The 16,094-nt window shown below is 36.0% G+C and overlaps 1 protein-coding gene across 1 annotated transcript; it reads right to left on the bottom strand.

The window, feature by feature from the left end:
* Positions 1 to 1,480: 1,480 nt before the first annotated feature.
* On the bottom strand, positions 1,481 to 11,637 carry ptrh1 (peptidyl-tRNA hydrolase 1 homolog). The gene is made up of 5 exons (XM_039762765.1): positions 11,448 to 11,637; positions 9,133 to 9,352; positions 7,862 to 7,961; positions 5,739 to 5,784; positions 1,481 to 2,411 (listed from the first exon to the last, which is right to left on the bottom strand). Exons 1-5 carry the CDS (start codon positions 11,628 to 11,630, stop codon positions 2,199 to 2,201), a joined length of 762 nt encoding a protein of 253 aa, XP_039618699.1. The 5' UTR covers positions 11,631 to 11,637; the 3' UTR covers positions 1,481 to 2,198.
* Between the last annotated feature and the right edge of the window lie 4,457 nt (positions 11,638 to 16,094).

Genomic DNA, 16,094 nt, shown 5'->3' with positions numbered 1-16,094 from the left:
TTGAGCCAACATTTTTTTTTTTGAGCCTTTCGAATTCCACTGCTTTCATAATCTCTAACCTACCCTGCATGTGTATAGTGCCAATGTCCAGATTGGAGGTGGTTTTTTTCAATTCCACTTGTTCCGGTCTGATTATTACTTGAATTTGCACCAAGATTATTCTTTTTTGCTCTTTTTTCTCTCCAACGCTTTGGAGTCTCTTTTCTCCTCGCTGCTTTCTTCTTCACTTAGTCGTCTACGTTTCATTTATAACATACTGTCCTTAATACGCTTTATATGCGCTGAGAGCCCTGGATCTGTGTGTGCTCAAAGCCAAAACACCACTGAGGTCTTATTTGATATTGGTTGTAAGCAGGGCGTGTCTTGCAAGAATCTCATGTTCTACGTCATCACAAGACGGTCCTGGGTCAATCTCTTGGCACAAAGTCTCATGTTTAAGGTCCCTGCGTGACGCTCCGTGGCCAATCTCTTTCGTCTTGGGGTCTTTTAAGTGTCTTCCGTGATCTTAACATGAAGATCACGTCTCGTCTCCCGTCTTTCTCTCCCAGGATTTTTTCTTTTATAATAGAGAGATGTTATGCAAAAATGCATAGCCAACTTAAATTTTAAGCCTATATTTTAATTTTCTGGGAAAAAATACTTTAAATATTTTACTAAGTATTAGTCAAAGCCTTTTAAAAACAAATAACAGCCTACAATTTGTTTTGGTAGAAAATGTGATTCTAGAAAACAGTTAATGAAAAATAAAACTATGAAAAAATGAGTAGTGCTGCTTACATCACTACACCCTGATCTGCTTAGACGCCATTTTAAGGACTGAATGCCTTCAGTCTAGTCTGTTGGGTCTCATCATGTTTAAGCAAATCTATCATGAGAATCAGGTTTCCAGACAATGACTTAAAATGGATTGAATATTTTGAATTTCTTTTGTTACATCACATTATTAAACCGGTGGTAACTATGAATGTAGGCGTAAATATGGATGAACAGTTGTGATGTCTGCTAATATTTGGGTTATGTGATACCATGAATGAATGAGAGGACTCTTCTTAGCCATTTACTTATGAGGGCACATTCTGGATTCTTCTTACTCATATATTATCACATTTTATAAGGCATAAATAACTGTCAGTTTGATTTAAAAAAGTCACCACTTTCTTTGTCAAGGCAGTATTATATTTTATAAGAAATGATGCTTAAATTATAAATAATCCCGCCGTGTATGGTGTTTGTTGCTCGTACACTCACAGAAACATCCTGTACTTCCTTTGGATAACTCAACAATTCAAATGCCTTCAGGGTTCTCTCTCACACATGGGTGTCAAACTCAGAATCTCAAGGGCTGTGATGGCTGCAGGTTTTTGTTCCAGCCACTTTTTCAATTAATAGCCAATTACTATTTTTAATGTAACAAACTTATTTTACCTTAATTTTAATTGACTTGTTTTTTTAAGGCCCAGAACCCTTAACTGTTTTTTTTTTACTTAATCAGCAGTCAAACAAAAATAACATGCAACGCAATCCAACATGACAAGCTAACCTGCTCCGATTTGCACCTGTGTGTCCGTCGTGGTGAAATATTAGTCTGCTTTAATCCACAAAACATACGATGGTGCCCTCAAAAAAAAAAAATCAACCCTTTTAGATTTAAATGTCTGGTGTGGCAGAATGTGAGCTCCAACAAGGCGCAGAATTAAATAACTAGTTTCACTAACCACAAGAATTGTCTTCTAATTATGAAATTGGTTGGATTTTGAAGTCCCCGTTTTAGCTGGTGATCTCTTGACTCAACTTTGCATCTCATTTTTGTTTGCCTACTAGTTAATAAAATAGAAACAATTAAGAGGTCTGAATCTTAACACGCAAGTCAATTAAAGTTAACCAAAAGATCTTTGTTCAGTTAGCAGCAGTAACTGGTTACTAATGGGGAAAGCTTCCTGGAATAAAAACCTCATCCACTCTGGCCCTCCAGGATCTGAGCTTGACACCGCTGCTCTAACAGAATGACATCAGTGTGTAAACACATCTCTCAATGAATAAAGGATGAAAGTGGCCACTGTAATGATTTCACTTGGCTTGTCTTGATTTTTGTAGCCAAACTCTTGTAGGAGAACATCTCTTAGTCTAATCAGCCCCATCTTATCTTTCCATAAGAAAACACAAACACATCCATTGTGTTCATGCCATCAAACTCAACTTCAGGCATTGACAGAAACTATTCCTTCTTGAGGAATCTTTGAGGTCTGCAGTCCACTGTCCTCAGTAATGTGTTTAAGCAGCAGCTCAATGCTCTGCTGTAGTACCTCTGTCAAAATCTTCTGTTCTTCTTTGGAAAAGGAACTTAGCACATGACTTTCCACAGATATTTTCCCAGTGGGCCGTCCAATGCCAATTCTTAGTCGCCGCATGACCTAAAATAGAAAAGATGACAAAAAAATGTAAAATGTCTTTTCATTGCCAAGCAATAATTGCTTTGAAATTACACCTTCTTTAACAGACACTTGGAAGGAAATGTTTAAAATGTTTGATTGTAGGCAATAATTCTATACTGTAATACCCAAGTTAACAAAATTAAACTACTGTTATAATGATGTAGGTGAAAGGGCCAATGTGGGAGAAAGAATGACCCTTGATGGTTCTTTGCCCAGAGGGGACTGGGCGGTCTCTTGGTCTGGAACCCCTACAGATTTTATTTTTTTCTCCAGCCTTTGGAGTTTTTTTTTGTTTTTTCTGTCCATCCTGGCCATCGGACCTTACTCTTATTCTATGTTAATTAATGTTGACTTATGTTTATTTTTTATTGTGTCTTCTATTTTTCTATTCATTTTGTAAAGCACTTTGAGCTACATTTTTTTTGTATGAATATGTGCTATATAAATAAATGTTGATTGATGTTGATTTAGGTGACCATTTATATGAATATATAAAATATCTCCAGTAGCCAGAATCACTGATAAAGGATGAAAGTCAGTCATTTCTTAACTCACTTTGTTCCGAACAGGGTCTGCTGGAGCCTATCCCAGCTAGTATAGGGCGCCAGTCCATCACAGGGCGCACGCACACACACACACACACACACACACACACACCCCCCAAGCACACACTAGGCAATGTAGAAAATGCCAGTTCATCTAACCTGCAAGTCTTTGGATTATGGGAGAAAACCACAGCACCTAAAAGAAATCCACGTAGACTTGGGAGACCATGTAAACTCCACGCAGGGAGGACCAGACCGCTAACCCTGGTCACTGCCACTGCACCACCCATGGATGTAACTGCTCACTGTAATTATTTCTACCTGGCTTGTCTTCCATTTTTAACCATCATCCTGTAGAAGTACATCTTAGTCTAATCAGCTCCTAGGAAAGCTGATAACATATACAGTAGACGACTGTCTGATATTTCACAGATACCAGAAGAAGGTGTAAGATGTTATGATCTTCAATATCTTGAAGCCAAAAGAAACCCGCCTTCAAAATTGGGAACAGCCTTAGAAAATGCACTTTAATATTGACTCCTTCAAAGTGTTATATGCAAGGAAATACAACATTAATTCTAAATACAATGTAATAATTTACAGTAAGAAAGCTCTGAAAAAGTTAAGGGGGTTGATGTTGATTCAATTTTCTTATCCAAATAAAATTAGGTTATACTGTAAGCACTTCACTGTCACTCAGCTAATCCTGGTTAGGGTGGCTGCCAGCCTAGACAGACTAGGTGCGAACTCTTAAATAGTTGTTCAGAGTGTTGCACACCACGCTATAGACGTTACACAGCAAGTACACTCAATGCACAGTTAGGACAGGCTCTTGGGATTAAACCTCTTTAGTCTTGACGAGAGCTTATTTAGGTCTAAAAGACTGTCTGTGGCATTGACGAAACTAATTCAGCAGAATTCTTAAAGTTAAAAAATGAATCAGATACTCGTGGACAGCAGTGGGGAATGCATATGTTTCTGAGGGCTTCCTCTGGGTTGTTTGGTTTGCCCACCACACCCCTAAAATGTGGCCCAATAGATTTCAAAGGAAATACTCCGATAAATTTGAGTATTGCATGCAGCAGAGTAAATTCTGCACAACCATACTGTGTATTAATTCAAGTCAATTACTGTAATATATACTGTAAGGGGGTTGACACTCAATTTCATTTTATTAAAATAGCCACATGTACTGTAAACTGTAAAGGTATTGATCAGAACTATTTTGTTTTATTACATTATTCTAATATAGAGTGCAAAGGGCGTAATGGAAACTATTTGGTTTTCTTTTCACATCCTGGGTATGTGCATTTTGAACAATTTCATTTGAAAGGTTTAAACTGCAACAGACACATGCCATACTGGCTTTTGTATACGTACATGTAAATTATAAAAATAAATCTCTGCACATTTACAGGTAGAGTATCTCTAACCAAAATTCCAAAATCCAAAACGTTTTGAGCGTTGACATGACATTACCTATTTGCCAATTTTTTTTTTTTTACTGCACTGCAGATTTCAAACATATTTATTCATTTGGGTAGGATGACGGGATGAAGCATCAAGCCACTCTGGGGAGTGAAATGTTAACACCTGCTTAAAAGTGTTGCATGGCATCTGAAAAAAAATTTAAACATAGGATGCCGCAAATGGTAAAGTCCACCCTAGTGGTCTGATTTATAAAACTTGGATTTGAGTGCAAAAATAATGCATACACAAAAAAATGCAGGAAAATGAGTATGCCAACAAAATCTGATTTATAAAACCTACCATACCCACATTTACACATACTACACAGTTTATAAATCACAACCTTCTTTTACATTTGTATTTATGAACGATGCCTCAACACTCATCTTGGCAACACAGATGACTTGTGTGTTAATGGAATATCACCGTTTATGGTTAACAAAAGCAGCTTCATTCTGACGAAGTGCCTTTATTGCAATATAAGTTCAGTAAATCGCTCCGGCTGCATTAGGAAAAGCAGGCACTGCTGCAAAGACTAGTCAATTTTTATGAATGTACACCGATACCATACAAAAACATAATGTAGCACCCTGAAATTCAGTTAATGGCTTCCCTCACAGTGGGCAGTGAAGGTTAGCAGAGGTATTCTCCAGTTGCCTTAGAAGTGATAACAGGTAGCCCATATAAACATGACAAAAAAACAAAAACAGTTCTTCAGTGTAAATACACAGACAGCATTGGCCCTCTTAAAAAACAACTACAATACAGTCTGTACATCATATTCATCGCTTTTAATCTGAATTACTATACATACGAGCTGTCATTTAGCTGGTTTGGCTGCATTTCCCTACTTGTTCACATTTGTCCCCACAACTTTTCATTTTGTATATGTAAATATATGTAAATATTCCAAAATACAAAAATACACACACATACAGTACAGCATGCAACAAGAATAAAAACCATTCAGACCCAGTGACGCAGAAAGACAATATTTTTATAGTAATGTCATGCTTGAACAAGTGCTAGGACATTCTCTTTACATTGGATATTTGTCTTTCTAAAAAAAGTCTTTACCTTGAAGGTACATAATTCAACTTTTTTTTATTATTATTAACCTATTTACATGGGGTTATGAAATGCTTATAAGACTGCAAAGGCAAAAGTCAAATTACAATGTGAATTATATTTAGTAATTTCCACATGACAGGAGGAGAGAACGGGCAAAGTAAATCACATTGCCTAAAACTACTTAATGTCTTATATTCAAAAGTATTGCCACTTAGCTTACATCTGTTCCAAGACAGCTCACACAGGACCGCACTCCATTATGACCTCTGACAAAAAAAAGAAATTAAAAAAGTAATTTTTCCCAAAATTCAAAACAATATATACCATAATTTGACATAGCACTCTGATTCTGCTACATTGACAGCTTGATTGGTTTTAGGATTGAAAGAAGAAATTATGCAGGTTAAAAAAAAAAAAAAAAAAAGATTTACTACAAGCGCAAATACAATTTTTAATTTAAACACATTTTCAAATAAAACGAGAGCTTAAAATTGTCTCTTAAATAACTTGAAATTGACCGAAGTAATCTGCACCCATCATTGTTTATTCCATATTTAATTGGACTTTGCTTTAGAATTTTGATTTAACAAAATATTTCAATTAATAACACAAATGAAAATGGCTTGGACAAAAAAGATGGGACCTTTAACCTAATGTTGCACAGCTTTTAGAGTTTGCAATTACTGCACAAAAGTGATTCCTGGAGCTCTCCATGAGACTTGTACATCTGTCCACAGGTCATTTGGCCCATTTTTCCTGAGCAAACTACTCTAGCAGTGTCAGGTTTGAAGGGGATCCTCTTCAGACTGCTTGTTTCAGTTCTTTCCATAGTTATTCGATGGATTCAAATCAGGGATCATAGAAAGCCATGTCAGAATAGTCCAATGTTTCATTCTTAGCCATTCTTGGGTGCTTTTAGCTGTGTGTTTTGGCTTATTATCATGTTGAAGGATCTGTGACCTGCGACTGAGGCAAACCTTTCTGACAATGGGCAGTACATTTCACTCCAGAATGTCTTAATAGTGTTGCGATTTCATTGTTCCCTACGCAGACTCAAGGCACCCTGTGCCAGATGCAGCAAAGTAACCCAAAAACCTAAACAAAGCCTTCTTCATATTTCACAGTAGGTATGGGGTTCTTTTCTTTAAAAGCTTCACTTTTTCGTCTGTAGACAAAGAGCTGATGTGACTTGCCAAAAACTCCAGTTTTGTTTCATCTGTCCAAAGGACATTCAACCAGAAGTATTGTGGCATTTTAGCAAGTTTCACTCTGGCTTTTTTATGTTTTTATTTCAACAGTGAAGTCTACCTACATCTTCTTCCATTGGGTCTGCTGTCACTCAAAAAGCGATGGATGGTGCAATCAGACACTTATGGTCCTTGACATTGGAGTTCAGCTTATATCTCTTTGGAAAGTGTCATCGGCTTGTTGTCAACCATTCTCACTAACTAACTCTCTGCCTATTCTGGGATTGACTTTCCTCTTGTGGTCACGTCCACGACAGTTGGCTATAGTCCCATGGACCTTAAACTTCTTTATAATATTTGCAGCTGTTGTCACAGGAACATCAAGCTGCATGGAGCTGGTCTTCTAACCTTTGCCTTTAACATGATTGCGATCATTTTCTTTCTGATCTCCTCAGACAACGGTTTTCTCTTGTCCATGTTCAGTGTGGGACACACAATGATACCAAACAGCTGAATGACTACTTTTTTCAATTAAATAGGCTGAATGACAGAATGCACGATATTTGACATTTGTGATATTAATTAACAAAAACAGCTAGTTTGAAGAAATCACTCTAATTATTTATGATCTTTACTAGGGGTACCAACAAATGTGCACAGGCCATTTTATAACATTTTTGTAGAATAAGCAATACTTGAACTCATTTCACACTTGCTTGGCCTTACTCAATGACATAGCTAAGGCTTGCAGGTATACATGTGAAATTGTTTTTTTTTAATTTAATCACGTTGAGCAGGCATAGGAGCTGTAAGAAAAATCAACAAATTTGTCCATGCCTTTTGCTTTAGTTTCCAGCATAACAGGGTGTTCAAACGAGTAAAAAATGTACATGAGGGACAATTAGTTTAAACTATTTTTTTTTTTTTGGAAAAACCAAATACTGTAAATGAGAAATTGATTGCATTCTTAAACAGGCATTAAAATGCTCGTCAGCATTTGGGAAAGACATTCAAACATGAAACTCTGAATTGAATTAAGCAGATTTCAGAATGTTATGTTCAAGCAAAAATTCATTGAATCTTGGGTATAATCTATAATGTAATGACAGGACACATTCTTCTTATACAAACATTTTGTTTATCACACGTTTCTTACCTGGCACTACCACCATTCTTCATTGCTAATTTTCCAAAAGGCTTATCAATTTCATCATGGACAAGATAAATATCTTCTGGGTTAATGTGAAATTTTTCAGCTAACAATGAGACAAAAAAAAACAAAAAACACAAAACCTCTGAAAAAGTTGCTGGTAAAAGAATAAAATTAAAGCTGATCTAGAAGGTTATAAGCAACTTTGATTATTACTGTCATTACAGTTTGTATAACCTGATTAGAAGATGACTGCCTTTCTTTATAAATTATTTGAAAAATCCTTTTGTTGTCAAATGAAAAGGTTTAATTTTGAAAAGCACCAAAACAAGATTACACTTTATTTTGCATTTGTTTTATGGCTCTCACTCTATATGATGTATATCTATAACACAAGAATGAATGTGTAACTTTTCTCCTGTTTGTTATGGTGCTCTACTTAATTGTCTGATGTTACAGGAAGAGGAAAGTGTGAACTAAAGTACCTGACAGTGTGGCAAGAGTGTGAGATTTAAGGCATTCTGTTAAGGTGCACATAATAAAAAGTATAAAAGGACAGTACCGTTACCTTAGGACCCTCCCATAACAAAACAGGGGCATTGCACCCATTGCAGCTACAGTACCCCAGTTGAGAGTCTGGCAATTATAACGCATATCTCAGTCACAACTGATTTTAAAAAACCTTAAACAAATACTACTGCCTGTTATCTAGCCATACACCTTTGACTTACACATTACATTTGAGCAGTTTGGTTAGGTTTGTACCATGTGATAAGGCAGTAAGGAGCACCCATCCAATAATAGTGAAAAGACACTGGAGCTGCCTGTGCAGAAAATAAAAGCCATGAGCAGAGCAAAGGTAATGTACATGGTAAAGGACTTCTTTTCTTCTCTCTGGTCAGCAGCTCAGCCTCTGTTCACATCAATTGCATGTGTAATTTTCCAATCTCCATCTCCCTCGTTCATTCCTGAACTAATTTGTTACTGCCACAACCTATATGGCAGCATTTACTGACATTTACTGGAAATGCAAGACACTTGTGACAAAGTAGTGAGCTTTCAAAAATAATATATGGAGTATGATCTAAGTTACAAAAATATTTGACTACAATTCAGAGTCTACCAAACTGTATCATGCTTACTGTAAATGTTTAATTGGGCTTCAATTTAAATAAAGCTGAAGGTATTAAATTATATCAAAAATAAAAACCAGTAAAAAAGCAAGCAAGGACCAGCACATGGCGCACAACTCCTAACAGCCATGAAGCTTTACTCACCTGCCCTAGCCACACTGACGCCATTTATGTTCATAAGAAGTTTAGGCTTCAACAATATTAGCTGAATCCCTGCCACTTCACTGAAGGTCACACGTCCACAAACCTTCTTGTCAGTTTGCCACTGATCTGCAGTACCCAGTCTGGCAGCAAGCTCATCTAATGCTGCCATTCCAACACTGTGCCGTGTTCCACTCATACCATGATTGCCAAGTCCAACCACCTACACAAAAACAGAAGGAAACAAATAATCAATTTTCTCTCTTAATTGTGATGTTAATCATCATTCAAACTGCAAATATTGTACGCATTTTATACTCGAGTCTACATATGACCATTGGAGTTTGGTTTTCAAAACACTATACTGCAGTATAGCTCCCAGTTTTGAGTCTGTCTCATTTAGTAAGACTTCATACATATTTTCATTTTTTTTTACTTTCAAATCACCTACAGTATATGCATAAAGTATTCAGACCCCATCACATTCTAAAGAGTGGTGGCTCTAAGGTTAGGGATCTGCACTGGCAATCGGAAGGTTGCAGGTTTGAATCCCGTAAATGCCAAAAGGGACTCTGCTCTGTTGGGCCTTTCAGCAAGGCCCTTAACCTGTAATTGCTGAGCGCTTCGAGTAGTGAGAAAACAGCTATATAAATGCAAAGAAGTTGTTTTTTTTTTAAGAATTTATTGTTATTGATTGAAATGTAAATGGACAAATTTGCCATTTTTCTCAATCTACACTCAATAACCTATAACATAAACGTGAAATCATGTTTTTGAAAGATTTGCATACTGTATTTATTAAAAATAAAAAATTTATTTGGACCATTTATTGGTTATTGAGTGTAAATTGATGGGCAAAAATAGCAAATTATCCATTTAAAGTTAAATCTACAACACAGTAAAGTGTGAATAAAGTGAAGGGGTATGAATACTTCTGAATCTGCTATACTATTGAATAACTTCCAACAGATTTTGAAAATAAATGTCCATACCCTGATAAAACCTAACAGACTCTATTTTACAAGTTAGTACTATAAAGATGGATATTATTATGCTTTATACTTGTTACTTTTTCTTTAATTTTGTGATTAAAACATACAACAAATTCTCTCTCTCTCTCTCTATATATATATACATATATATATATATACATATATATATATATATACATATATATATATCTATATCTATCTCTCTCTATATATATCTATCTATATATATAAAAAAAAATTTTTTTTTTTTTTTTTTTTTTTCTCAGGAGCATTATCAAATTGGAAAATACCTCTGTTGTCCTTGTAAAGGAGACAGGCTAACCTAGATGATGTGCACCAACCGGTTTCAGGAACCATGTAAGGAATGTTATTATACAGGGAAAAAAATATGTGAATCTTAAGGCTTGTATGATTATCCAGCTGGTTGGAATTACCTCAATGACTGGAAAATTTTCCTACTTCAACATATTTTGCCTCAAATGTCCAACTCATAACTACTGATAAAAGCCCTTTTCCTACATCAGGTTATATATTTTTTCAACACACTACTACTACTACACTATTCCTTAGTATTATTCTGGTTTCGCATAGGTATTTGAGTATCAGCAAATTTCACTGGTTTTGGTATTGGATACAAAGATTCTGGTATCATGACATCCCTATTTTGGTGATGAATTTTCATATTTTCCTATTATGTCTTTCTTCATTTTTAAAACAAGTACTTTACTTTTCACCATTAAATCACGTACCTCTCCCTCAATTTTTAAAATGGACGTCTTGGATATTTACCGTAAAGTCTTAACATGCGAATTACAACACTCTTGATTTGTATTATTATTTGTGAAATATTTAAACTACTTCCAAAACATTTATGTATTAAAAATTTTGAACTTGGCACGAGCCTTTTAAGCGTAAAATACAATTCTAAATAATATGTACGTACTTTACATAATATACCATCCACACCCACTTACACGAACTAGGCAGTAAGAAAGCAGATAAAAAAGACTCGATGTGGTGTCAAAGTCCCCGTCCATGTCTACAACACTGCAGTAGATTAACGCCCCAAAAAGTTTCTGCCTGAAGTTGAACGCATTGTTTAGCGTTGGTCAAATGCGATCAGAACAAAAAGTGACTTTACTGGGGTCTGTACAATCTGACAACATCGGCTGCCAAACATGTTGCTATTTAAAACGTTATTTACCGATTGCCTAGATTAAAATGAGCAAGGTACATTCCCAAACGCTGCCCTTATCTAACTTACGTCCTTCCTTAACATTAACTCAAATCAAGCGAAAACAAGACGTGGCAGCGATATTCTCTTACCATTTTCTTGAGTAGTTTCGTATTTAACGTCACGTCACTGCTCATGTTTTGAGATAATACATGTAGAAAAAGCCTGTTAACTGCGGTGCAAAACAATCGCCGCATGGTCCGTATAAAACTTTGAATTAAACAACAACAGCGAATTGACAGCAGCCGGCCCCGCTTCATGAGTAGTTGCGTCATCAGCAGACGACAATACAACATGTGTATGCGTCGCGATGATCATGACGAAAGCTTGCGCGGCTCATGGTGAAGAGCGCGGTAGAAAAATTAATGAATGGAATGCATTCCAGAATTTCTGAGAAAATATCCCGATCTATATCTATTATTTAAACTGTGCTCACTTACAGGCAGTCGTTCTATATGTAACTAGCCACAACACCAAACAAACAAAAAAAACTGGCTTCATATGTGTTTCAAATGTCTCTTTTTGATGTAAAATACTTGTATTCTGTTCACGGATATTCTTTTGTAATTAAAATACAGCAGACGGACACTATCAGTACTGTTTTTTTATCAGTATTATTTTAAGTAAATTTGTTGAATGCATCATTCATTAGTTCAACGTGATTCAATGTTAATATCTGTTTCGTAATCTGTAATTAAAGGTTTATATATGCTGTATATACAGGGGATGTTGAACTTTACCATATTTTGTAAATTAGACTACTCAGTTTTTAGCCGCATCAATGTTGACACGTTGTATATATTTTAACCATGTTTAGCTATTTACGTTTTTATTATCTAACTTTTTCTCACTTTTACTGTCACATAATATTTTGTATGAGGTTGATACCAGTGTGCAATATTTTGTAAATATGACAGTGCTAGATTGAAAAATGAAATATATTTGTGAATAATAATGTATAGATTAATATTTCAGACTGTACTCATTTTTAGATGTACTAAAATTATACATAACTGTATATAAATAAAATATGTTAGCTCTATTAAATAAATGGCCCAAGTAATGTCTACTTGTGGAGTCCAGTCCGATATTGATTCCTTCTACAAATCTGGTGATGCAGGTGTGGGCTACCATCTGGGGGGGGTATGTTACACAAAAACTGACAGGAATTGGTCAACAGCACGGGAGGAGGTAGTCATTAGCTATGCCTTTAGGTATCACATTAAAATACAGTCTTGTTAACCCGTCGCTCAAATGGCATTACACTGAGTTGATCGAGATGCGTATTTCTGACATTTATCACACAATTTTGCTTATGACGTTGGCGATTTTTATTCTCCAAGCCCCAAGGGTCAGTGAAATTTAAATTTCCTTTAATAACTTTTATTCACTTCTGCGGTAATGTGGCAAATAAACTTAGCCATATTGTAAATCAAAGACAAATAGTCAAAATGTTTACCATTATAAATTTAGTGCTTCTTTTGGAAATCACTGCAGTAACTGCTCACATCGGGCTGAGCGAGTAAACGCACTTCTAAATGAAGGCCAAGAACCAAACAGAAAATTAGAAGGTACAGAAATAATGGACAGCCAGGACAGCGTCATTTATTATGCTTATTCTTTTGGTTCTTTTTTAACATTTCCTTAGGTAAATATTATTTTCTCTGTTTTTAGGTTTAGACATTATTGAGCCATTAAAGAGAAGACAGAGTAAAGATTTGGCACTACATCTGAAATGAAAAAAAAAATGTCTTTCTATTCTGTTCCATAGCACTGCGTTTTGCAGGTTTCAGGTCTTTTCTTTTAGAAGAAACGTCAGCCACCCTTCAACAACATCCAGCACAGGGCACTGATGAGCAGGTACAGACACCTCATTTTATAAACTTCCATAAGAAAGATGAATTACATTTTGTTGATGCTAGCTTACAATGCCTATGGTATAGTGAATAAAATGTATAAAAAGACTTAATGCTTGTCTCAGATGCCGACTGTTAATCGTTAAGCAGTAGGAGTCAAAGCCCAAAAGACTAAAAGCCTGTTTTACATCTTCTGACAGACTGTAGTGCTAGTACAACTCTTAACGGCCTTAAAACATTTAAAATGCATTGTGTGCTGTGTTAATAATAGTGTATGGTAAAAAACATTGAAGACTTGTACAATCTGTGATTGAAAGCAGTAATGTTAATAATGCATAACAAATTAAATATACTGTACTTTTTTTTTTTTAACTTTCTTTACATTCCTTGTAAATGTGGAGGAAAAGGCTATAAGCTTTATGATGACCATTTAAAGAATTTTCTTTCTTTTTTTTTTAATAGAACGTATTACAGCAACACAAAATCCTTCAGCATTTAACTGAGGCAGAAGAGTGGTGCGCTGAGAACATTTCTGTGTTCAGGGAGCGAGTCTCACTCCCTTCATAACTGTCAATGGACAAAGACGACATCGAGCAGGCCCTTCAGAAATTTGATTTGCTATCTGAGTTTCTAGAAGAAGAAGAGAGGGAATATGTCTTCAGACATATTTTTTTCACATATGGAAGACATGCATCTGTTTTTAGATAACGTGAGAGGAAAAAGGAAAATGACTGTGTTTTGTCAGAAAATGTAACAAACATACATGTCCCTCATTGTTCAGTTACAACCTACAATTCATGCTCTATATTTTATATATTTTTTAACTTTTTTGTAATACATTTTGCAAACCAACTTCATCTTTACAGTCCATTGTCTCAGATCTGCACTTAGTGTTATGTATTAAAATAATGTTTTATAAAGCAGGGCAAAGCAATTTTTATTTATAAAGCACATTTCCAACAACAGCCAGAACTGAATCAAAGTGCTGTACAAGAAAGGGTAAAGAAGCAGTTCAAATATGCTGTACGTACACATCAGAAAACTGCAAGAATAACCAACCATTACATAAAAGATAAACTTAAAATACACATACATACATATTTCTAATCATGAATGTACGTGAGCCAACATATACAAACAATGTCAACCTCTTGCAGGGTCAAATGGCGGCAAGAAGAAATAAGACTTTAATGATGACTTAAAAATGGCCTGTGCTGGAGCAGACCTAACATAATAAGGTGAGCCATTCCAGAGAAAAGGAGCAGCCACAGCAAACACCCGATTCCTCCTTTGTTTCAGCCTTGACCTCGTCACAACTAAGAGCATCGGGCTAGTAGACCGGAGGGCTCTTGTTGGCACATACAAGTGAAGAGGTTCCAAGAGGCAAGATGATCCACTCAAACATTTGAAAACAACAAATAGAATTTTAAAATCAATTCTGAAATGGACCAGAAGCCAATGAAGCAAGGTCAACATTGGTGAAATATGGCCACACTTACAAGAGCCATTCAATAAGTGAACAGCAAAGTTGTGGAATAGTTGTAGGTGTCGTAAAAGGGCGTGACCAACATCTACATACAAAGAACTGCAATTGTCCAAATGAGATGTTGTAAAAGCTTGGATGGCCTTTTTAAGATCACAGAAAGAAAGAAAGGCCTTTACCTTAAAGTCTCAGCTGGAAAAAGCTTCATTTAACCTCACAATTTATCTGTTTGTCGAGTTTGAATGAGCTGTCACAGATCATACCTGGGCTAACTGAAGCTTTATGATACATACTGTATATGGCAAGGGGTCCAAGAGCAACATCAGAGACACTCAAGCCTTCCAAACTTTTGGAAACCATGATCACAGTTTTATTATCATTTAGTTTAAGAAGATGCATTGCCATCCAGGTTTTTATATCATTCAAGCACGCATGGAGGGTCTGTATTTTCTCGCTTTGATTTTAGTGGCAAATATATTTAAGTGTCATCAGTATAGAGAAGCCATACTTGTTAACAATGGAACCTAAAGGTAACATGCCTATCAAAAAGAGAACTGGTCCAAGGATGGAACCCTGTGGAACCGCACAAGTAAGAGGAGCTACAGAGGAGGAGAACTCACCCAAATGAATAGAAACGCTCCTATTTCTTAGATAGGATTTAAACCATTTCAGGGCATTTCCTTGGATGCCTACATACTGCTCAAGGCAGGATATAAGAATCATAAGATCCACGGCATCAAAAGCTGAGGTAAGATCTAGCAGTACAAGAATGGCAGAACCTCCAGGATTAGTAATTGGGAAGAGGTCACTGTTAACCTTTAACAAGGATGTTTCAGTGCTGCTAGAACATCTGGATTGGAATTTTTCCAGAATACTATTTTCATCCAGAAATGTTTGAGTTAGGACAACTTTTTCTAAGACTTTAGATAAAAAAGGCAGTTTAGAAATTGGCCTGAAACTTGACACATTAGAGGGTCCTTATTTTGTTTTTTATAATACGTTTCTGCACCACAGCGTGTTTCAAGGCAGCAGGAACACAACCAGAAATCAAGCTAGCATTTATTAAGGTAACAATACTTGGTCTGACAGAATCAAAAAAACCCTTAACTGATCAAGAGGGGACACAGTTTAGGGGGCAGTTTGTAGGATTCAGGCGTTGCACCAAATCAGGCAACAGAGATGACGACACACACAGGCACAAAGTGGTCAAAGACAGCTGAACACACTATGGGGAGAGATGAATCCTTAGCAAGCAGTGAAACCGATGACCTAATAACGGTAATCTAATTTACAATAAAGTATATCTCCGTTTGGAGAGTAAGTTGGGGTATGCGGCAAATGACAAATTCCTAATACAAGAAATGGTATACTGTATGGCGATTAAAGGATTTAAAATCACT

The sequence above is a fragment of the Polypterus senegalus genome, chromosome 9 (genome assembly GCF_016835505.1).
Source record: "Polypterus senegalus isolate Bchr_013 chromosome 9, ASM1683550v1, whole genome shotgun sequence".
Taxonomy (NCBI): Eukaryota; Metazoa; Chordata; class Cladistia; order Polypteriformes; family Polypteridae; genus Polypterus; species Polypterus senegalus.
This window is presented reverse-complemented; position numbering and strand designations above follow the sequence as displayed.